The sequence below is a fragment of the Oncorhynchus nerka genome, linkage group LG23 (genome assembly GCF_034236695.1).
Source record: "Oncorhynchus nerka isolate Pitt River linkage group LG23, Oner_Uvic_2.0, whole genome shotgun sequence".
NCBI classification, from domain to species: Eukaryota; Metazoa; Chordata; class Actinopteri; order Salmoniformes; family Salmonidae; genus Oncorhynchus; species Oncorhynchus nerka.
Window position 1 is genome coordinate 40,629,787 of NC_088418.1, and position 24,598 is coordinate 40,654,384.

Here is a 24,598-nt window from a genome sequence, read left to right on the forward strand (position 1 = left end):
CTGCCACCTTTCACCGCAGATGCAGAAGGGCGATATCGGAGGATGTGGTGGATTGAGACACGGCCCACGCAAAAAATCTATATCTTAAACAGACTTTGATGGGGATTTTCTATTAAGTTAATTAGATTTCCGCGGGGGCATGGAAATTGTAGGCCAAGGTTAAAATCTCACCTATTAAGTTATGCTCTTTATGTGACCATTAGTTGAAAATGATATTTTTCTAACAAGTGATCTAAGAGAAACCTGCCCTTTGGTCATACTCAGCAGTGCACAGGCACATCACTCAGAATGCTATAGGAAGACATTTCGTTCAAAGCAATGTATTAGGGTTTTAAGGATGCCGATGCTTCTCTATCATGTGGACTAGATAACTGTGTATCTGTATGTTGTATTTCTACAAACATTGCTTTCTTTCTAATGTAGCCTATAGCTGTAATACTCTGAATTAAGATGTTTTTCATGTAAGTGGAAGTCCAAATAACTACTTACCCTATTTCTGATGTCCGGTTTGGATGCTGTCGGTCATTCCATGTGAATGTTACTGAGAGTCACTCCGCCTATCTCATCGCAGATAGCTCTAAGATAAAGAACAGAAAGTCCTAGCTAGCGTAAAACATTTACGAAAGGCCCACCTCAAAACATCAACAGGAAAACATACTGTCTCTAGTTGTAATCTCTTTATTCACTTTCAGGATTTTGCACAAACAAAAAAAACGAATGAAATACACAAAACAAGTCGTACAGAACTGATTCTGTTGCATACCGTACACACAGTAGGTGTCCAAATGAATAACCAGCCATTAAACACCAACCTAGAATCCCCTTTTGTTCATAGCAAAAAGATCCTATACTAGAGAAAACATATTCACAACTTAAGTCTTCTATTCAAAAAATGACAGTATGTACAGTGATTCATCATAGCTCCCTCTCATTGAAGGAAGTTAACACAGAGAACTTGTTCCTAGAGTGAAGGAAGTGCTTTAGTCATTCAGTGAGTTAAAAACAAAACAGTCTCTCTGTCAGAAAGACGGAAATGTATCATTTAGTGGCATCATAAGTGTTGAATACTCCTAGATGGTTTCCCGGACCCAGATTAAGCCTACTCCGAGTGCTCAACTAAAAAAAAACTTGCTTCATGAACAACCTCCATTCAAAGTGCTTTTTTAGTCTAGGGCTAGGCTTAAGGTTGCTTCAAGCGTCACTCTGTCGATCGACATGTGTGCATGTGCAAGGACTGAGTCTGTTCTTTTGGGGCAGCGCGCACTTTTGTCCACATTGTCGTTGCGTTCCACCCAGAGAGGAAGTCCGCCTTGTTGAATGTACATCCACTAGGGGGGGGGCAGGAATTCGTCCCTCCATGTTCAACAATAGGTACAGAAACTCAGTACTTAGTGGGAAGGCTAGAGAAGGGTAACCGACAGTACTGGCTGGAAGAATGCTTAATGGTCTAAACATTGATAAGGCCATAAGAGAGGAGAGACAGACTCCATTCAGAAAGGCAGAATGACAGACACAGAGTATAAAACCAACTGGGCATTTGGCCAAACTGATATGATTTAAACCCTTTACTACAGTTATTACATGGGTATAAGGGCAACTTAGGGTAAACAGTTGCCAGCCTTACAACTATCAAAGGCCAAAGGTCAGCCAATCATATCTGACAGGTGAAAACAACTGACAGCAGAAAGGGAAAGTTCCCTGGACACCAATGGAGATTCTCCATTTATTTTGTTTTTTTTAGTCCAGAATGAGGCTTAAACCCTAAATGTATGTCTACTCCTTTGACTAATATGTATGAATGTACTGTATGTGCCCTCGTGTTTAAAAAAAAAACATGTAAAAAAGTGTCCATCCAGCATCATTATGTTAATGAATCATTACAGTGACTGACTAATAGTGTAATAAAGGTGACATTTCCATGGAGGGGTTGGGCATTGTCTCATATCTTTCAACATGATAACCTGTATGAAGCATGTTCTCTAATCGTTTGGCACACACACTAGTTCAACTCTTATCAGGCTACAATACATAATTAAAACAAACTGATTTGTAAATATCAAAATCTGCACGGGGATGATTCTAATTTCAAGGTAATGTGGTTAACTATTGTCTTTTGAGCTGTAGTAAATTCAACTCCGTAATTATTATACATAAATAGTGAGGTCGCAGGACGAGACTAATTAACATTTAAAACATAATAATCAAAATAAGAAGTTATAATACATGCGTGAACTGTTAGACAAACTCTTAAAGATGAAACTGCAAATAAGATGCAGGGTAATGTTGTTGCAAGCCCCTATCAAAGAGGTTTGTCTCCGTGGTTACAGAAAGAATAATAAACATGGCTAAACGCTCCAGGCTCTCAGGCACCCGAATAGAAACGAGTTATTATGATGTAAGACGATGTCCAACGGCGTTTTCCAGAGTATTCTGTTGATTTGTCACGAAGATATGTTACCATATAAGGAAGCTCATGTGACTTGAAAGTATTATCCAACATGGTCATGATTGGAATGAAATCTCAACTGCAGATGTATAAAAAAAATAATAATAGTCAAGTATAAATGTCAATAAATTCTTTGCTTTTTCAGAAACACACACAACGACACACTATACACAACTATATATACAGACAGACAGGCATACATCCATTATTACGTGGGTTCAATTGGAGGCTGGCGTCCATAGCCCGCTATCTCTTTGAAAGTCCATATCTCCCGATAGTAGTGACGTCAGGAGCAGACATTTTGATCATTGTATCGTTGTAGATGGTGTCAAATATTTTGTGATAAGGAGTTTTGAAAAGGAGGATAAGTCCGTCAGTCAGGCAGTCCATCCGCAGCCCTTATGCAGTGCGGTGCAATGCATTTTGGGGGCTTCAGGATGATGTCCCTCAGTTCGGGTGATGCTTCAGGTGGCCGTAGCGTGTGTGTGTGTGTTTAGTTTTGGTGGCGCTTCATGTGTAGGGCCAGGTGATCTGAACGGGAGAAACAACGACTGCAGGCCACACACTTGAAGGGCTTGGCTCCCGTGTGTTTACGGTAATGTCGCGTCAGCTCGTCAGAGCGGGCGAAACGCCAGTCACAGCCCTCCCAGCTGCAACGGTATGGTTTCTCTCCTGAAACACAGAGAGAGAGGGAGAGAGAGAATACATAAATACACGGTCTGTCCTATGACTATGGGTATGTCAAAACTTGTGTGGCTGTTAAGACAGGGATGTGTGACACTTTGTAATGTGACAGAGAGAGAGAGCAGAATATCCTGTACAGTTGTTTTTAGAGAGAGAGAGAGAGAGAATATCCTGTACAGTTGTTTTGAGAGAGAGAGAGAGAGAGAGAGAATATCCTGTACAGTTGTTTTGAGAGAGAGAATATCCTGTACAGTTGTTTTGAGAGAGGGAGAGAGAGAGAGAATATCCTGTACAGTTGTTTTGAGAGAGAGAGAGAGAATATCCTGTACAGTTGTTTTGAGAGAGAGGGCGAGAGAATATCCTGTACAGTTGTTTTGAGAGAGAGAGAGAGAGAGAGAGAGAGAATATCCTGTACAGTTGTTTTGAGAGAGAGAGAGAGAATATCCCGTACAGTTGTTTTGAGAGAGAGAGAATATCCTGTACAGTTGTTTTGAGAGAGAGGGCGAGAGAGAGAGAATATCCTGTACAGTTGTTTTGAGAGAGAAAGAGAGAGGGAGAGAATATCCTGTACAGTTGTTTTGAGAGAGAGAGAGAGAGAGAGAGAGAGAGCAGAATATCATGTACAGATGTTTTGAGAGAGAGAGAGAGAGAATATCCTGTAGAGTTGTTTTGAGAGAGAGAGAGAGAATATCCTGTACAATTGTTGAGAGAGAGAGAGAGAGAGAGAGAGAGAGAGAGAGAGAGCACAGAATATCCTGTACAATTGTTTTGAGAGCGAGAGAGAGAGAGACAGCAGAAAAGAACAAGACACTATTAACAGTCATGGGGGTAAACACCTACCAGGAAGCAACAACCTTTCCCTCCCCAAATACCCCCATAGAAACAACTATGACAAAGTGAAAAACAAAAACGGAGTACAGCTCGTGAAGCTCTGTGGAACACTGGGTCTGTACATAGTCAATGGTAGGCTGAGAGGGGACTATTTTGGTAGGTACACCTACAGCTCATCCCTTGGCAGCAGCACTGTAGACTACTTCCTCACTGACCTAAACCCAGAGTCTCTCAGAGCCTTCACAGTCAGCCCACTAACACCTCTCTCAGACCACAGTAAAATCACAGTATATCTGAGAAGAGCAGAACCCAACCATGAAGCATCACGGCCCAATATGGTATTTTAAATGAAATGATAAAATATACAGACCACAAATTCAGATTGGCTATACTCAAACTCTTCAACATTTTCCCCGATATTTGGTACCAGGAATTGATCTCACCAATCTATAAAAATGGAGACAAATTTTACCAAAATAATTGCAGAGGATTTTGCGTAAACAGCAACTTGGGGAAAATTCTCTGCAGTATTATAAATAGCAGACTACATAATTTCCTTGACGAACACATCGTCCTGAGCAGGAGCCAGATTGGATTTCTAAAAAAGTATCGTACAACAGACCACATTTACACCCTCCACACTTTAATTGATAAACAAGTAAACCAAAACAAAGGCAAAATCTACTCGTGTTTTGTAGATTTCAAGAAAGCATTTGATTCAATTTGGCACAATGGTCTTTTTTATAAACTAATAGCAAGTGGTATTGGAGGGAAAACAAATGATTTTATTAAATCAATGTACACTAAAAACAAATGTGCATTTAAAATTGGCAACAAGCAAACAGACTTCTTCTCTCAGGGAAGGGGAGTGAAACAGAGCTGCCCAATAAGTCCAACATTATTTAACATCTACATTCATTAACTGGCAAAAACATTAGAAGAATCGGCAGCACCTGGTATCAGCACCTGGTATCACCCTACACAACACTGAAATCAAGTGTCTGCTGTACGCAGATGACCTGGTGCTGCTGTCTCCCACTAAAGAGGGGTTACAGCAGTACCTAGATCATCTTCACAGGTTCTGTCAAATCTGGGCTCTGACCAAAAATAAATATATATATATATAATGATATTCCAAAAAAGGCCCGGAAATAAAGGATGACAAATATAAATTATATTTGGACACAGTTCTATTAGAACACACCAAAAACTACACATATCTAGGATTAAATATCAGCAAAACGGGTAGCTTTCACATGGCTGTGAATGAGCTGAGAGACGAAGCAAGAAGAGCATTCTATGCCATTAAAAGGAACATCAAAATCGAAATTCCAATTAGAATCTGGCTCAAACTTTTTCACTCAGTTATAGAACCAATTGCTCTATATGGCAGTGAAGTATGGGGTCCAATCTCTAATAATTAATTTACCAAATGGGACAAACATCCAATTTTGCAAGACTGTATTGCAAGTGCATGTAGAGCAGAATTGGGCCAATACCCCCTCCTCATTCAAATAGAAAAAAGAGACATCAAATTTTACAACCACCTAAAAACAAGTGACCCCAAAACATTCCATCACACAGCTCTACAATGCCAAGAGATGAAAAAAGAGAAGAGTCCCTTCAGCCAGCTGGTTCACCAACCCAAACCAACCCCATAGAGCCTCAGGACAGCACTCAGAAAATCTGGCCCAACCAAATCATCACAAAACAAAAATAAAAATATATCACCCATTGGAAAGACACCACAAAAAATCAAAGTAAACTTCAATGCTATTTGCCTCTAAACAGACAGTACATGGTGGCAGACTATCTGACCACTGTGACTGATAGAAAACTGAGGAAAACATTGACTAGGTACAGACTCAGTGAGCACAGTCTGGCTATAGAGACCGGTCGTCACCGGTCGTCACAGACACACCTGGCTGTGCTCACTCTGCTCCAGGGTGAGAGATAGAGACAGAGCTGCATTTCCTATTACACTGTGACAAATACAAATAGACCTAAGAGAATATTTCTTTCCCAAAATTATAATTCAATACAAAGAATTTGAAACTATAAAAAATCTAATATTTATTGGGTGAATAGCCAAAATGTGCAGTTTTGGCAGCCAAATATGTGTCCTCCTGCCACAACCTGAGGGACAGCCAGTGAAAAGTGCAAAGTAATGTCGATAATATTTCCCATCTTGTTTTGTTTTGTCTTTCATTCCATATCATGTGTCTTCTCAGTCATGTTGACACTGGTCTACTACTATTGCCTTAATGTATTGTTGTTCTCATTAACATTGTTGTTGTTGTTAATGATAATCCCATGTCCACTACTGTCACGCCCTGGCCTTAGTTATCTTTGTTTTCTTTATTATTTTCGTTAGGTCAGGGTGTGACATGGGGGATTTATGTGCTTTCGCTAGTCTAGGGGTTTTGTATGTTTATGGGGTGTTTTCTAGTCTAGGTGTTTATGTAAGTCTATGGTTGCCTAGATTGGTTCTCAATTAGAGGCAGGTGTTTATCGTTGACTCTGATTGGGAACCATATTTAGGCAGCCATGTTCTTTGGGTATTTTGTGGGTGATTGTTTCCTGTGTCTGTGTTTGTGCCACACGGGACTGTTTCGTTGCCAGTTCACTTTTTATTTTGTATTTGTGTTCATGTTCAGTTTTCCCTATTAAAACATGGACACCTACCACGCTGCATATTGGTCCGATCCTTGTTTCACCTCTTCAGAGGAAGAGGAGGAAATCTGCCGTGACAACACCTACTATTATTATTGCTGTTGGTCCCACCATTTATTTATATATAAATCTACATTTTTATTTTTCGATATGTATACTTTGACAATGTAATAATGAACTTGGCATGTCAATAATGAAAGCAAATTGAATATATATACATATAGAGAGAGAGAGTAGAATATCCTGTACAGTCATTTTGAGAAAGAGATGAGCGTTGTAGACTATTCTTCAGTTCCCTATTTTCCTTTTATTTCACAACTGTGTTGGCAGTGATGTCTTCAACAGGGTGTGGTGAACACACTGTACACACACATCAGTGGGCATGTTAAAGCAGGTACATCTCCTACCAACATCTGGCTATTCACTCAGAGAGTATTATATGGGTTCAGTGTAAACTCATGTTGAATGGATACTAAATGTCAGCTTTGATAAGATTGTGATGTTGACACACAGGAAAATGTTTCCCCAAGGGGATAGAAAGAGAAAGAGCCTGAAAGGACACAAAACTGTAGCTCTAGAGTTATGAGTATCTTTCTAAATAAGACTCCAAAGCAGTGCATGGATGGCTAGAGCAACGATCAACTTAATAAAAACACATTTTCTATTGACTATTTTAAGGGCCCTTTAAGTGACAAATAAAGTAAGGATTTCATCCCCCCCTTGTGACGTGGAATAGAATCTTGTTTTGTGCAACAGGGAGGGGCAATTGAATGCAAGCTTCACACCAAAAAAAAATGAAGGTAAAATGTCAATTGTTTAAAACATTTCTAGCCTGTCGATCTATGGGTAACAGGGTTGATGTTTTATGCTCGACCCGTTCAGTTTTCCACAACAAAACACCAGAAAATGACCCAAAAGAACCAGCTCAGCTGCTTTTACACTGTGATTTGACTATTAGATGTTCAATGTTTTTTTTGAAACAAATGTTTTAAAAGGTGCAGTTTCACCATATTAAAACAGTTCAGTTCACTTAACAGGGTGGACCTTAAAAACATGCTCTTCTCCCGTGAGGTGAAAACATGCTCTTCTCCCGTGAGGTGAAAACATGCTCTTCTCCCGTGAGGTGAAAACATGCTCTTCTCCCGTGAGGTGAAAGCATGCTCTTCTCCCGTGAGGTGAAAACATGCTCTTCTCCCGTGAGGTGAAAACATGCTCTTCTCCCGTGAGGTGAAAGCATGCTCTTCTCCCGTGAGGTGAAAACATGCTCTTCTCCCGTGAGGTGAAAACATGCTCTTCTCCCGTGAGGTGAAAGCATGCTCTTCTCCCGTGAGGTGAAAGCATGCTCTTCTCCCGTGAGGTGAAAACATGCTCTTCTCCCGTGAGGTGAAAACATGCTCTTCTCCCGTGAGGTGAAAACATGCTCTTCTCCTCACATGAGAAAAGGTGGTGTTAACATAACTTAAGCTCAACTTGCAAAAACAGCCATTTCAACTACACATTTCACATGTTTTGTTGTTGTATGGGAGGATGCCATGAGTACTGATTAGATAGAGAGTATTACTCATTAAAAACAGCTAATTGACAATCACTACTGAAGCAGGGGCCCAGAGGGTCATGGGGGCATTGGGTGAGAGGGGCCAGGGGTGGAGGGTAAGGTGTTTTGGGGAGTGTATTTGAGTTCAGTCTAGCTCTGCTCTCATCTCTGGGTCAAAAGCATCGCCTCTCCATCCTTGCCATTATTATGTAAACAATATAATGAGCACATACAGGCCCACAGATCAAACATGTTGCCTGCTTCCCAAATCGCACACTATTCCCTATTTAGTGCAGTACTTTTAAAAAGGGCCCATAGAGCTCAAAAGTATTGCACTATATAGGGAATATGGTGCCATTTGAAATGCACACGTTGTCTGATTTGATCTCTAAACAAGCTAACAGAGGGTCAAGTGCAATTGGTTGTTCTCCAAAACACAGGTTAGGGCTGTGATACTGTGAATGTTGCTGAGGCCTAGATAAGGGAGCTGTTTAACTGACAGCATCACAATAATACACTTCAGCTATTTGGTCAGGTGGCAGTTGTGCAACGGTTGAGTTTTTATCAGCCTAACATTGCCACATACACATGAACGCGTTTCAAATGCACGTACGTAGAACACATACTCGCGCGCGCACACACACACACAAGCACACTCTTCTCTCCTGAAGGGCCATTGTCTGTTTTATGATGGTGCCTACAGGGTTTTACTGAAAGACAGCAAACAGTCCCAACTCTCTGTGAAGCCCATAAACCATCCACAGGACATCCTTTGTGAGCTTCGCAGCTTTATAAACTGTTTCTGTTTGTTAAGAGGGCAGGGGGCCTCATCAGCAACATACAGTCATTCGTAAAGTATTCAGGCCCCTTGACTTTTCCCACATTTTGTTATGTTACAGCCTTATTCTAACATGGATTCAATTGTTTATTTCCCCCTCATCAATCTACACACAATATCCCATAACAACAAAGCAAAAACAGGTTTAATTCAAATGTATTTAAAAAAAAAACTGAAATATCACAATTCCATAAGTATTCAGACCCTTTACTCAGTACTTTGCTGAAGCACCTTTGGAAGTATTTACAGCCTCAAGTTTTCTTGACGCTAATAAGCTTGGCACACGTGTATTTGGGGAGTTTCTCCCATTCTTCTCTGCAGATCCTCTCAAGCTCTGTCAGGTTGGATGGTGAGCGTCGCTGCACAGGTATTTTCAGGTCTCTCCAGAGATGTTCGATTGGCCACCGGCCCAAACTGCCAGGACACTAACCCTCCAAGATCCCCCCCCCCCCCCCCCCCACAAAAATCAAATAAAAAAAGACTCCTTTCCCTTCATTCCCCATCCCCAACCCACTATCCCCCAATGCACCAATAACCAACAAAATGATCAAAAGAGAAAAATGAAGGAGAACAAACAGAAAAAAAAACTATCAAAAGCAAAGGACATCAAGGAATCAAACAACTGTTTGACTGCATGTGAGGCACTATTTACATGTGTGTCCGTGTGTTTGAATAGGAGCGTATGTACAGTGGGGCAGACAAGTATTTAGTCAGCCACCAATTGTGCAAGTTCTCCCACTTAAAAAGATGAGAGAGGCCTGTAATTTTCATCATAGGTACACTTCAACTATAACAGACAAAATGAGAAAAAAAATCCAGAATATCACATTGTAGGATTTTTTATGAATTTATTTGCAAATTATGGTGGAAAATAAGTATTTGGTCACCTACAAACAAGCAAGATTTCTGGCTCTCACAGACCTGTAACTTCTTCTTTAAGAGGCTCCTCTGTCCTCCACTGTAACAGCGTTGCCCCTCATTGTCATTCAAACTTACTTTTTATTTGGTTTATTTTTGACTTTATTTTTGACTTTATTCTTTGACCTTCTGGCCACTCTACCATAAAGGCCTGATTGGTGGAGTACTGCAGAGATGGTTGTCCTTCTGGAAGGTTCTTCCATCTCCACAGAGGAACTCTGGAGCTCTGTCAGAGTGATCATCGGGTTCTTGATCACCTCCCAGACCAAGGCCCTTCTCCCCCATTGCTCAGCTCTAGGAAAAGTCTTGGTGGTTCCAAACTTCTTCAACTGAAGAATGATGGAGGCCAGTGTTCTTGGGGACCTTCGATGCTGCAGACATTTTTTGTACCCTTCCCCAGATCTGTGCCTCGACACAATCCTGTCTCTGAGCTCTACGGACAATTCCTTCGACGTCATGGCTTGGTTTTTGCTCTGATATGCACTGCCAACTGTGGGACCTTATATAGACAGGTGTGTGCCTTTCCAAATCATGTCCAATCAATTGTTGTTGTTTTTTTAGACTTTTGCAAAAATGTCATTATGGGGTATTGTGTGTAGATGGATGAGGAACATGTTTTATTTCCTCCATTTTAGAATAAGGCTGTAACGTAATACAATGTAGAGAAAGGAAAGGGGTCTGAATACTTCCCAATGCGCTGTAGTACTGTAGGCTACTCGGCTCAGACACACCAATACCATTTGCTTGCCAAGAGTACTTACACCTCCGAACATGATTTGCAAACTGAGAGCGCACTGATTTTACATGTAGAATCAGGTGAAAAATGGGTCTTTCCATTGGATTTCAATCCATTTTTGACCTCACCCCTATTGATTTGAACATCACTTTTTATACATCTTTGCCCATACTAAAAGTGGACAGGAAGTAACTTTTTGGACTTGAATGCCAAACCGTTTAGGAGTTAGAGGTCCTCAAACTTGACCCATTTTGTATTTCCATGTCTTCTTGACTGGAAAAAAATAAACGGTTGAATTTGGATACCATTTAAAAGCTTACAAACAGGGTTGTCAAACTATTTTATATATATATTTTTTTAAATGCCCGAGTCGGGTTCGAATCAAGCTGCCACTGCCCTTTGACTCATGGAGGAACGTCTACTTTCGATGCATTCATTCCACGTGGTTGAAACAGAAACAGCTCAAAGGTTAACAGTTTTATTCCCAGTGCGTAAGGTTAGGGCTATGGTTTGGGGAAGGCTTACAACGAAACAATAAAAAACGACGTGCCTGAGTATCATCAGTATTCATAGCATTCTTAGTGCTTGCTAGAGCATTGGGAACTTCCTGAGCTCAGTGGTCTAGGCAGCGCGCTCCGCCTCATCCTCATGAGTGCTGGGAGATCTAGTGACCAGCCTGAGCCTAAATTAGGCCCACAAGTTAATTACGTTTATTTAAATGTTTTCAAGACGTAAAAAAAAGAATAGTCTAATAATTTACACATCAAAGAAAAGGGTCAGCTCAACAAGATATAGTTTTTGTATAGGCTCAAATGCATAAACATCTTGACAGCTTTACAAAATCAAATATTAACACAACACAATACAGGCTTACAATCCACACCAAAGACCAGAACTATATCGACAAATCACCCATAGCCCAACTATAAAACGTGGGTCAGCATCCACACTGGAGGAAGGTTTATCATTCTACAGTAGGCCTACATCTGTCAATCAACTGATGGCCCAAATCTGCTCATCAACTCAGCCACGGAAACACATTATTATGGGTTTTCACACCTTTCATTGTGTGACAATGGACATGCTAACGGGTAACCTACAGAATGTTCCCTATTGGAATAGAATAGAATCCAATAACAATATAATATAATATTGCAACCATCGATGGCACTAGATTATCATCAGCTGATCTCTCCTGAAACAGACAACGTGTGCATCTCAAATGGGCTGCAATCTGAGGCTGGTAACTCTAATGGATTTATCCTCTGCAGCAGAGGTAACGCTGGGTATTCCTTTCCTGTGGCGGTCCTCATGAGAGCCAGTTTCATCATAGCGCTTGATATGGTTTTTGCGACTGTACTTGAAGAAACTTTCTTTCAATATTCCTGATTGGCTGACCTTCATGTCTTAAAATAATGATGGACTGTCGTTTCTCTGTGCTTATTTGAGCTGTTCTTGGCATAATATGGACTTGGTCTTTTACCGAATAGGGCTATCTTCTGTATACCGCCCCTACCTTGTCACAACACAACTGATTGGCTAAAACCCAATAAGAAGGAAAGGAAGTCCACAAATTAACTTGAAACAAGGCACTCCTGTTAATTGAAATGCATTCCAGGTGACTACCTCACGAAGCTGGTTGAGAGAATACCAAGAGTGTGCAAAGGGTGGCTACTTTGAAGAATCTCAAATATAAAATGTATTTAGAAAACTGTTTTTTGGTTACTACATGATTCCATATGTGTTCTTTTATAGTTTTGATGTGTTCACTATTATTCCACAGTACAATGTTGAAAATAGTACAAATAAAGAAAAACCCTGTAATGATTAGGTCTGTCCAAACTGTTGACTGGTACTGTATATGATGGTTGTATAGACAGTATGGACAGTATATGAACAGAAAAGGTGTGTACAGCAGTAGTTATATAGGACAGGCCTTGACTAGAATTACAGTAGATACTTCTGAAGTGGGTAAATGCAGCAGAAAATATCTCAGAGACAAAAGAGACATCTGTACATGGTGAACAGCCAGGTATGTCTCAGTCACACACACACACACACACACACACACACACACACACACACACACACACACACACACACACACACACACACACACACACGCAACGCACACATACATACACACACACACACAATAGGCCATATTTGAAATGAAAATATTTACAAAAGAAGAGGCCACATGGCTAAGTATCTAGTATCTAGACTTAGTAGTTCCCAAGACGTGTGAGCGACCTGGAGCCGCATGTATCAGGAGACTCAGAGAGGGAGGGCTGATTTAGGATAGACCTGCCATACAGCCCCAGGTCTATCATTGACTGGTTGGATGACTGAGAGTGAAATCAGATTGTAGGCTACACAGAGCTTGGATACGTTCTATCATGGCATCCAACAGATTCTACTGTATCTTCATTCTGTTCTGTCGCTCATCCTCTGAATGAGTAATCCCTAAAATTGTCAGCCAGAGGTGTCCATTTACAGAAGTGACTACATCGAAACTGCTTCTCTCTCTTCGTTATCCCAGCTCCCTCTCTCTTCGTTATCCCAGCTCCCTCCCCTCTTTTCTCCCTCCTCCCTGCTCCTCCCCTCTTTTCTCTGAATAGGGAGTGAAAAGCAGGAGGAACAGGTTTTGGCCCAGTCAACCACAACTGTGTTTTCTCCCTCCCTCCATTCCTCTCTGTTTCTCTGGGCTGGGGGAAACCTGCTGTGGCTTGTACGGGCATGCATTAGCATAATAAGAAAACATCTGTTTCTGAAAGTTTAGAACACCCTTTCTCTCTCTCTCTCTTTCTCTTTCTCCCATCTGTCTCTCTTCTTTCCTCCGTCCGTAGTGCCTCCATGTTTTTGCTTTGGTCTCAAGCCTTTAACATAACCAATAGAGTCTCATGATGCCCTCCTTATTCAGTACTGTACATGTGCGTATGTCTGTGTCTGTGTTTCTATTGGTGTAAGTGTATAGAGGAAGTTACTCTTTCTTACCGGTGTGTGTCCTTTGGTGTGCTTTCAAGTGAGAGCTCTTTGTGTAAACCTTGGTGCAGCCTACAAAGGGAAAAGAGATGTTAGTATCACTGCACTGACCATGGAGCAGTATTCAACATTGACCTCTACGGTATTTCATGTCACCATGTCTCGGTAAGCAAACTAACAGAATCATGAACCTCATCTCCTGTATCTGTGACCATACACGGTTTAGTCTTTAGCACATTAGCCTTTTGCAAAGTATCTCTTTCAATGACCAAAAGGGCACTTTGGGAGCATTTATTCAGTCATTCATTCATTCTTCCAGTATCCCCCTTTCCTTTCCATCCATCCAGTATCAGCGGGCTCACCTGGGAAGTCACAGAAGTGGATCCGTCTCTTCTCCAGCTCTGGGTTGTTCCGTCGGTTGTACCTGGGTCCCGTCAGCACCCCCTGTCCGTGGGCCATGAGCATGGAGTGGTGGGACATCTGGGTGACCTTCAATCCCAGCCTCGTGGAGGCCTGGTAGGGGGGAGGAGGGGTGAGCAGCTCTGCCTGGTTCTCAGGACTACCCGGCTGGGAGTTGGGGGGTGAGGGAGGTAGGCTGTGGGGCTGGGACTGGGGCGATGCGGTGGTGTGGTGGTGGTAGAAATGCTCCGGCATCGCAAACGACGAGTCACCACCGCCGTGACCCACCGTCGTCAAGGAGACGCTGTTCAGGTTTATCATGGTTCTACCGTTGCTGGCTCCGCCGGTCCCTGGTTGGCTGCTGTGGGAGAGGGTCATTGTGAGGTCAGCTCCACTGACAGGAACAGGCATCTGGTAGACCTGTGGTTTCTGGGGGCCAATGTACAGCTCTGTGTGTGTGTCTGAAACTGGGTGGCCACCGGCAGCCATGTCGGGTTTGATAAACATGGTGTTGACGGTCTGGGGCATGCTGAAGACAGACGTGAAGTCAGGCAAGGTCTGGATGGTCTGTATGGAGCAGGGCACTGGCACATCCACACCCGGCTCTGTCTTGATGTGTTGGAGTAGGTGATTTTGGTGGGCCTGGTGGTGCTGCTGGTTAGGCTTGTTGGGCCGGTACAGGCCAGTGCGGAGGTGGGTGGTGTTGGGGAGGATGAGGTTGATGTTGACGCTGTATGGGGCCGTGTTGGGCTTCTCCTCTGAGAAGTACTCGTCCACCAATGAGGCGCTCTCTCTGCGGTTCTTCTTGTCTGTGGGGGCCATGGAGGGAGGGATGAGGGGGCTGCCTGGGGTCTGGGAGAGGTATTTTTCCATCTCCAACCGGATCTAGAGAGAGAGAAGGAAGAGAGAGTGAGTCGTGTTTCAATACAGAGCCAAAGTTGAAAAGGTAGGCACTCGTGCATCTAGGATGAGTCTCTTGTTGGGGTACAAATTCACGTTTTCATTCAATTCCTTTAAAAACCCTCTCAGCTAAACCCGTAGTTGCTCTTTATTGATTCTGTCACTTTGTGGGATTGTGTTGGTATAAAGGCGGAAGTGACATGGCACAGAGGGGGATGGAGGGGGTATCTGTCTCTAATGTCTCTGTCTGTCTGGGTGTGTGTCAGTTAGGGAGAGACGCCAGGAGAACTGGTGGTACCAGGACTCTCTTCCTCCCAGCATCCAACCTCTCTCCCTTCCTTCCTCCCCCTTCCATTCCTCACATTCCAACCTACCAATGGAGCTCACCACCGTGGACGAATCAGAGGAAGGGAGGGAACGATGGAGTGGAAGACACATGGAAAGACTGCCTTAAATGTGTGCTGCCACAAGGTAACTTAAAAGGGAAAACATTTCAAAGTAGACACAAACGCCACGTTTGTCCTTTGGCGCGGAAAAGCCACCAGAAACAATTGCGCTCTAACTACTAGAGAGTGACTGTTGAGGCCCGGCCCTGTCTGTTTTTTTAGTGTTTTTCTTTCATTTGTCATCTCTCTCTCTCTCTCTCTCTCCCCCCCCTATGAAATCTGAAATGATCTATCCATGGCTTACTTAGCCCTCTGCCAGCCCTACAGGACATGTCTGTGCAGGGTGCAGTGCTAGCTAAGTAAACAGACCAAACAAAGGTGAGGGCATGAGAAAGAAGAAGCGAACACAAACACGACACTGCCTCCGCTGACAATTATAAATAGAACAGAGAGAACTCATTTGATTCTACCAGAGATGTCATGGGACAGCTAGATCATTTCAGATTACAGAGGGAGAGGGAGCGAGGGATGAAAGAGATGATAGATTGAAAGAGAAAAACCTGAAAGTTCTCCAAACCAAACCATCAGCCCATTGTAACTCTAGATGATTGACTAGCTTTTCATTTAGATACCATGTTGCACCTAAGGGCTTGTTAAAACGAATCCCAAGAAGCAAAAAGAGGACTTATTAAGATAGTACTATTTTACTAGGAAAGTTACAAATGAATGCCAGCTAAATAAAGAACTGTAGCCTAAATCAAATGTGCTGCAACTCAAACACACCACTGTTGGTTCTATGAGTTACTGAGGCCAAACACTGGAGCACAAAGAGCCAATCCAAGGCAAAGCCCAGCCAATTGGTTGTGTACAAATGATTCAATGAGCTGTTGATATATTGAGGCTCTATCCAGCTGTACATAATGGCTAACCCAACAGCAGGTACAATGAAGGGGAGAGGACATTTCATCAGGCCTATTATACCTCCACAGCTATTTGAAGTGCCAGCTATGTCAACACTGGCTGCATTATATATTTCCCAATCTCTTCCTTAGCAACCCCAGTGTTGATGTGTTTTTATACACAAACTCTTGAAGGGCTATCGCTTTATGGTCACTTCAACCTGTGTGTGAGTGTGTGTCTGTGTGTGCGTGTGTGTGCCTCCAGAATATAATGGGCCATTTATCACTAGTGAACCCCACCGTCTCTCTCAAGCACCTCTGCCCCACAGCCCCTTCTGACATCAGTGCAATCTGACCAGGGAGAGAAACTGAAATGTAAAACCCAGTATTTAACTGGAAAATGGCTTCTTTCTATGTGTATTGAGAGCTCCTCCTGTTTGAAGCTGCTCCTTTTCAGGACAGGGCACAAACGGGTCTTGTGTTATTCGGGTGCTGGCAGGCAGGCTAACCCAGCGCCCTTGGCAGTGCTCCCCCCTCTGGCCTGAGCACAGGGGGTTGGTGGCGCCTTAATTTGGGAGGACGGGCTCGTGGTATTGACTGGAGTGGAATCAGTGGAATGATATTAAATACATTAAAACACAGGACTCTCTTCCTCTTCCTCCTGTTTGATGCCATTCCATTTGCTCTGTTCCAGCCATTATTATGAGCCATCCTCCCCTCAGCAGCCTCCACTTGGCCTGAGTGCCCTGGATCCTGTTCATTAGGCAACAAATGGAAGAAAACATATTGATATAGGGAGAGACTACAATAAGAAACGTTCATTTTCTGTTGCTAAACTTTTTCTGCTGTGTGTTTAAATGAACACCACCCTGGTTCCTCTCCTTCTACCCTTACCCCTCTCGCCACCTCTCCCCCCTCCCCCTCGTTCCCCCTCTTCTGTCCATCCCCTTTGTGTCAGAAGAAGAATGGAGTACCACTAAACCCTGGCCCAAGACTGAGTCTGTTAATGATTGTAGACCAGACAACTGCTACACGCCAAAGCCCAGATAACAGAGAAGAGGAGGGAAGAGAAGAGAAGAAAAGAGCCAACTTCTTATCAGCTCTTTTCTGGGTTATGGGGTAGAGTCAGGGTCCACGTCCCGAATGGCACCCTATTCCCTACGTAGTACAGGGCCCATAGGGCTGGCCAAAAGTAGTGCACTATGTAGGGAATACAGGGTGCCATTTGGGATGCACCCAGGGGGGTTTTCACACTTAAGGTCCATGACCATGACTGTGATTTTGAGTTCAGATATTTAGTTTAGATATTAAACTAAAGTCAAAATACCAGCCAAGTCAATACTGTGCAATGAAAGATGACTAATGTCACATTTCATACCAAGTCACCAAGGTTAACTATCAGTAACTATAGCAACTATGCTGTCCAACAATACGATAATGCAATAAAAATGCCTTTCAGACCATTGTTAGCCATGCAAATATATCTGCAACTAATATCCAAATCAGCATCCAACAACACCACTCAAGAGTTCCTTGTGGCCAATAGACTATCCTCCTCCTTACCTGCTCAGAAGTCAGGGGTCAGGATATCCCACAGACAAATGGTCCTGTCTCCTCAATAATGATCCTTTATTAAAGGGAAATACCTGAAATGTGTCTTCCGCATTTGACCCAACCCCTCTGAATCAGAGAGGTGCAGAGGGCTTCCTTAATCAACATCCACAGTGCCTGGGGAACAGTGGGTTAGGAAATGGTGTGTATGTTTCCTGGGATCATCTCCATAAACGATCACTGATAGCCATGGGAGGGAGGGAGGGAGGGAGGGAGGGAGAGAGAGAGAGAGAGAGAGAGAGAGAGAGAGAGAGAGAGAGAGAGAGAGAGAGAGAGAGAGAGAGAACCTTTGATACTGAAATTATGTTTTATGGCTACTGGCATGATGATAAGACGTGTTGTTTTGGCTTTTTTAGGACCGTCACTTTGAGGACAGTCAGTCATCTTGGTTTGTGAAAAATAATATGAGTATTGTTGAGGTTTCCCGAACTCAGTCCTGGCGCATGTTTTGTGTTTTCCCTAGGGCACAATAACAAAATGTGTACCCAGAGGGCACCCCAGGATCGAGTTTGGGAAACCCAGACTTAGACTGCTGACCAGTAGTGTAAAGTACTTAAGTATAAATACTTTAAAGTACTACTTTTATGGGGTACCTGTACTTTATTTTACTATTTTTGAGCACTTTTACTTCACTACATTTCTAAAGAAAATAATATACTTTTTACTCCATACATTTTACCTGACACCAAAAGTACTCATTACATTTTGAATGTTTAGCAGGACCAGAAAATTGTCTAATTTAAGCACTTATCAAGAGAACATCCCTGGTCATCCCTACTGCCTCTGATCTGGCAGACTCACTAAGCATAAACGCTTCATTTTGAAATGATGTCGGAGTGTGCCCCTGGCTATCCGTAACAAAAACGATATGGTTTGCTTAATATAAGCAATTTGAAATGACTTATACTTTTGACTTTTGATACTTTAAATATATTTTTTACAATTACATTTACTTTTGATACTGAACTATGCTTAAAACCAAAAACGTTTATAGACTTTTACTCGAGTAATATTTCTATTAAGGTATCTTACTCAAGTATAGCAATTGGGTCGTTTTTCAACCACTGCTGTTGACTGGTGGTGACATAAGAGTCTGGTCAAAGAAAGTCAAAGCGCTGTGACTTGTTTAGACTGGCCATGGAGTAGGAGTATTGAGACATATAGGAAACCACTGTGACTGGTAATGACCATGTGTAGTCTGGCCAAAGAGTTTGACTGGCAGTGTAGCATTAGTCTGGCCATTTACAGTCTGTTGATTGACAGGGGATAATAACACCAAAAACCCATACAGAGAGACGAGAGATGAATCAATACACAAGTGAGTGCTTATACTTGTCTACACTGTAAACCTTCATGGAGCCACGAAGGATTCGGTCGGTTTTGGAGAAGGATGCCACAGCAGGCTAGAAACACGCAGCATTCAAACCAATCGGTTAACCAAACTACATTTTACGCAAAGAGAATAGCAAGGAGAAAAAGTCATCTATAACACAGCAAACAACAGAACACCGGGGAAGCTAAGAAGCTTTCAAAGAGCATTCAGCGTGGTCATGGTAAAGTCGATGCCCTGCAGTTGGTAGGTAGGCAACTGTAAGTCTATCATGTCTAGTATCAAGCATCTAGTGTACTTACTACAGAGAGCTGATCTGTGTCCCACCATGATGATAAGGCACTGGAGCGTACCATTGAAAGGCTGCTCGTGGGGAAACACCCCCAGCATCACCCCTGTTGGTGCAACTCCCTGGTGCTTTGTTTACCCACAATACAACTCACCTCTCATCTCAATGAGACACAGCACAAATCTCCTGCTCAAAATCAAAATGTCCACTTCTCAAGATTCTGACTGATCTAGTCTAAAAGTATGAGATAAAAACACATGCTGGATAGAATATATACAACACACAGATAAACATAAATGTATCTATGAATGAAACGGATTCATTTAAAAAGTAATACACCGTTCCCTCCAAACACTTTTGGTTTCCTTTCACTAGCTAGTGTAGTTATATGGATGTGTGCCAGAGGTGACTGTTGGAGAATGGGGCAGACCTGTAGACCCGATGCAAATGGGCTGTATTGCATTTGCAGTCAAATGGCTAGTCAAACTAAACGCCACTGACTATCTGAAAAATGTCTATAAATTCTGCCTCTAAAGTGACCTGTTTAAGTCTGACTGTGGTCTAAAACAACCTCGGGGAATCAAGAAAGATATGTCTAAATTCTGTCTCTAAAGTGACCTGTTTAAGTCTGACTGTGGCCTAAAACAACCTCGGGGAATGAAGAAAGATAGGTCTAAATTCTGTCTCTAAAGTTACCTGTTTAAGTCTGACTGTGGCCTAAAACAACCTCGGGGAATGAAGAAAGATATGTCTAAATTCTGTCTCTAAAGTTACCTGTTTAAGTCTGACTGTGGCCTAAAACAACCTCGGGTAATGAAGAAAGATATGTCTAAATTCTGTCTCTAAAGTGACCTGTTTAAGTCTGACTGTGGCCTAAAACAACCTCGGGGAATGAAGAAAGATATGTCTAAATTCTGCCTCAAAAGTTCCTTAATTCCTCTGTAATTACTATGCAGTTACAGGTAACTATACCGATATATCTAGAAATCCCATGTAACTAAATGGCGCCAGTGCAACCAGAGACATTGTAACAGCTACAGAATGTAAACATTCTATAGGTCTTTACACAATGAAACTACAGTGCTTCGTTTAGATCAGATAAGGTCATTATTGGAATACCCTTTTGACTTGAGCACATTCAACCACAGTGACTGGAGGTTCACAACAGTAGCCAACTACCGGGAAACATAGGCTCATCCATCAGCCTTTCTCCCCTGGCCTGCAGTTACTTTGCCTAGCTTGGTATTGTATCACCCACCTCCTGCCCCAAGCAGTATAGAGATAGATTAGGGATAAGCGTCCTAGTTTTTTTGTTTCGTTTATTTGATCATTTAAAACAAGGTACACATACTAGATGATTAAGAATCATTGAGGATAAACACAAGAAAGTTGACAAGTTATTTCTATTGTAATCCTCTTCCATGATAGCGTTTGGTATATGTGGCAGGACAAACCAAATAGAGCAGGGCCTTGTACAGACAGGTCTAACTGCATACTGCTGTCATGACAGGCATGGCCACACTCTTAAAGATGAAGGCGCTAGTTGGAACCAAATAAGGTTCTTGAGAGCGATGCCATACGGGAACCATTTTAGGATCTCTGAAGAACCATGAATTGGATTGTTCTTTGAGGAACCATACAAATATCCCAAACCATAAATAATTCAGCCCTCCAGGACCGGATTTTAATAGCCTTGCTTTAGGGTTTTAAGCCTTATTGAAATATTTCCCAGGATGCCTTTCGAGTGAATTTTAGCATTACCAGAACCACCCATGACTGTGTTTGCTAGTGACAGAGGAATGGTTGCTGCATTAATTCATGTTTAGTCATGTGGCATTCACCAAGTGAAATCCTAAGTGAATATGTTGTCATTAAAATGAATAAATCTAAAATTCGAGACAGAAATTCCTAGGCCCTCAAAATATGGTTTAATGGCCTAATTTTACCCTAATGCAGTGTCCTGAAACTCATAGTTTACAGGTCACATCAGGCCTGCAAGTCATATTATGATGGTTTGCTAAGTGATGTGTAAATCCTATTGGAATCCAGCCAGAGTAGGGATATCCAACATTTAAATATTTTTTTTTAGGTCTGCCAGTGTTAGGAAGACTGAGATATGAGACTACCTTAAACATCTAAACTGAAACAACCATTTCAGTAACGGGTACAATGAGTCCACGTAATAGTTTAGAAAAAAATAGATGTTATTTATATGTGAGTAGCATAAGATTAATTCATGAATAAATGTACATGCAAAAATATAGATACAAATCTAACAATTCTAAAAACCATCCTGCAACAGAGCATGTTAGGAAAGATGATAATGATGGCCGTGGTTTTGGTTCAACTCTGGTTATTAACACCAACAGTGGGGTTATTTAACCACACAAGAGTCTTAATTGAACCTTTTACAGTGTTCATTTAACACTTGAATCAACACTAGAAGTGTTACACGGAAAAATCAACACTATTTCTACATAGCTACCTCAATTACCTCGCACATCGACTCGGTACTAGTACTCCCTGTATATAGCCGTGCTATTTGAACTCGTTACTGTTGTTCACTGTGTATCCTCATCTCTATTTCTATTTGAATATTTACCTTTAACTCTGCATTGTTGGAAAAGGACCGGTGAGTAAGGCATTTCTCTGTTAGTCTACACCTGTTGTTTTCACGAAGCATGGGACAAATAACCTCTGATTTGATTTCGTTAACGCTGATGAACGGCTATGAAAGGGACACATACATTCCAGATCCCTTTTAGAGTTCTGAAGAATCATAGATGCCCCTTCAACAACCTCACACTTAACTCAAAGGTTCTTTATCGGCCAGATTTGTCCAAAGGAACGTTAACAGCCCGAGGAAAGAACATGTAAGAATCTTCAGTGCAGGGAAAAGGGGACATCATTCGACTGCCTTGAAGCATCAATTCCTATACGACACAAAGACATGTCTCTGAGGCAAAAATGGCCCTATATTTAGTTCATATGAACCCAGTGCCCTGTCCTTTAGGGAATGTGGGCATATATTAGAGAAACTAGACTAATGACAGTGCCCTCTCTTGTTGATACAGTGGTGCCATGTTAATGACTAATAATGAATAGTAACTTAATCGACTTCATAAGTTCCACTTCAAAAAGTAAAACTATGCTTCTCGAACTTTTGATTGCAATATTGTCTGGAATGAAACGGGCCATATTCCTATTAAATCTATCATTAGCCTCAATCCAACCATGAAGAAAGACAGTAAATGAAAATCATAACTAGGTTAAACACACCAGGGGCTATGTATGATCATATAAATCCATATCAATTAATTGCTGTCAATTCTAAAGTGATCTCCATCAACGGTAAGTGGACACCCTCAGATCCCGTTCAGCGGTTGAGATTGAGCCAGATGTTGCTGGGGAAACACGACACCAGAAGGGGAACTGAACTACCTGCAGGTGGGGGTCGGGATCTGGGGTACACCTCACACACACCCTCTTAAAATCAGCAGGAAAGACAGATCATTGCAAGGCAAATTCACAATAAAGAACCCACAATATGATGGGTGAGAATCTACTGAGAACGTGGAGTATGTGTGTGCAAATGCGGACAAATATTAGTAATAATAATATGGACATATGTATAACAAAAACGTGGCCAAATTAAGAGTATAATTAATCAGTTTGTCGATGTGTTAAATTATATTATACAGTTTACGTGCACCTTGATCGATCCTGTTTCCCGCAGAGCTAAGTCAAATTATTCACGTTAAACCCTATTCGGTTCTATTGCACACTTCGTTCGTTGTCGATAAAGTGCCAGCTAAATAAATACATATATTTATAAAATAATCTTCAAACGAATGCAACGCAGGAAAAATATGAATTTATACTGAATAGATTGACAAATCTTTAACAGAAAAAAATCGGAATCAATTTGTAGGCCTATTCAACAACATTCGTGCTTGCGTCGAGTAACAATCGTGCTTGCGTCGAGTAACGCCTGGGTAACAATGCCATAGGCTTTTCCATAGGCTAACCTTTTTGGAATATGGACAATCCTGTGTATTGAATAGGCCTACATGTGCTCTTTCTCCCAAGAACAATAAAATACGTTATTCACTGTTATGCATGATACGAATAGGTTTATTGTGATTTTAGATAAGCGAAGGACACCTGAATGGAACGATTCACTTCTACAGTTTTCGTATTGAGACTATTTCTTGAGTGGGAGTGACCCACTGTTCAACTGACTACAGAATATGAACCAGGAGAAGGGCGGAACACGGTGGAGCCCCTGGCCGCACCTGGGCTACCTCCACTGGGCTAAGATGTCATTCTCACCGCGGGTTTCACTTCCTCGAACACGGACGAGTCCTCTGCGCCGTCGGCTCCAGACATCCGCACAGGCTTCAGCTGCGTGAAAACAGCCCTCTCATCTGTGTGTGGAGGATTCATGGCCAGTCCTATACTAGTTGCCATAGTTATCTCTCCGATAAAACCTATTCAAATAGCGCTTCCTTTATAAATATGACTTATGTAAAGTACATATAGATTTGACAACTGTTGCGTGATAAGCGCGTCGTTGTCGGGTCCAGGTGCGCGCAGTAATTCCAAATCCCTCACTGGCTCACAGGTCATTTTACCTGCGCTCAAGTAAGCCAAGTGAGACCTGGAAGTCATGATTGACAAAAACATTAGCCAATTCAAGCGAGGGAGTGTCCTCTACCCCAATCACCTGTGCCGTAGGTGTTTTTCACGTGGGTGATGAGGAAACTACATAATGGAGAAGGAGAGAGAAAGGGAGATGATGTTGCAAGAACAAGCATGGTTTTTAGTTCATAAACAGCATATAGCCCAGTTATAACGTAGATATTTCACACACAAGCGCACTCACACAAACGCAGGCACAGACGTTTGTGTCCCTGAGGGTTTGTGTGTGTATTTCAGTAGGAAGAGTAAAGGCAGTGAAACCCGAATCATAATAAATAATGAACTGGCTGCCACAACATATTAATGATCGAAAATAGAAAATATGATCTTAAACAGGACTAGAAAATGTCCGCTTCAGGAGTCAGATAAATGTAACATAGTTCCTGTGAGAACAGACCCGGTCTTAGAAATGGATAGTGTTTATATTGCGTCGTAATA

The 24,598-nt window shown here is 42.1% G+C and overlaps 1 protein-coding gene across 1 annotated transcript; it reads right to left on the reverse strand.

Moving 5' to 3' along the window:
- Positions 1 to 662: 662 nt before the first annotated feature.
- Positions 663 to 24,097, reverse strand: klf5l (Kruppel like factor 5 like). The gene is made up of 4 exons (XM_029629963.2): positions 23,792 to 24,097; positions 14,008 to 14,929; positions 13,658 to 13,717; positions 663 to 3,118 (listed from the first exon to the last, which is right to left on the reverse strand). Exons 1-4 carry the CDS (start codon positions 23,927 to 23,929, stop codon positions 2,940 to 2,942), a joined length of 1,299 nt encoding a protein of 432 aa, XP_029485823.1. The 5' UTR covers positions 23,930 to 24,097; the 3' UTR covers positions 663 to 2,939.
- Between the last annotated feature and the right edge of the window lie 501 nt (positions 24,098 to 24,598).

Bases quoted from the DNA above. Each gene is read 5' to 3' on its own strand.
- klf5l (XM_029629963.2), bottom strand. From the start codon at position 23,929: ATGGCAACTAGTATAGGACTGGCCATGAATCCTCCACACACAGATGAG. The intron at 14,930-23,791 runs GTGAGAATGACA...CTCTCTCTCTAG, and splicing joins TCGAGGAAGTGAAACCCGCG to ATCCGGTTGGAGATGGAAAA. The intron at 3,119-13,657 runs GTAAGAAAGAGT...TCTGTGTTTCAG, and splicing joins ACACCAAAGGACACACACCG to GAGAGAAACCATACCGTTGC.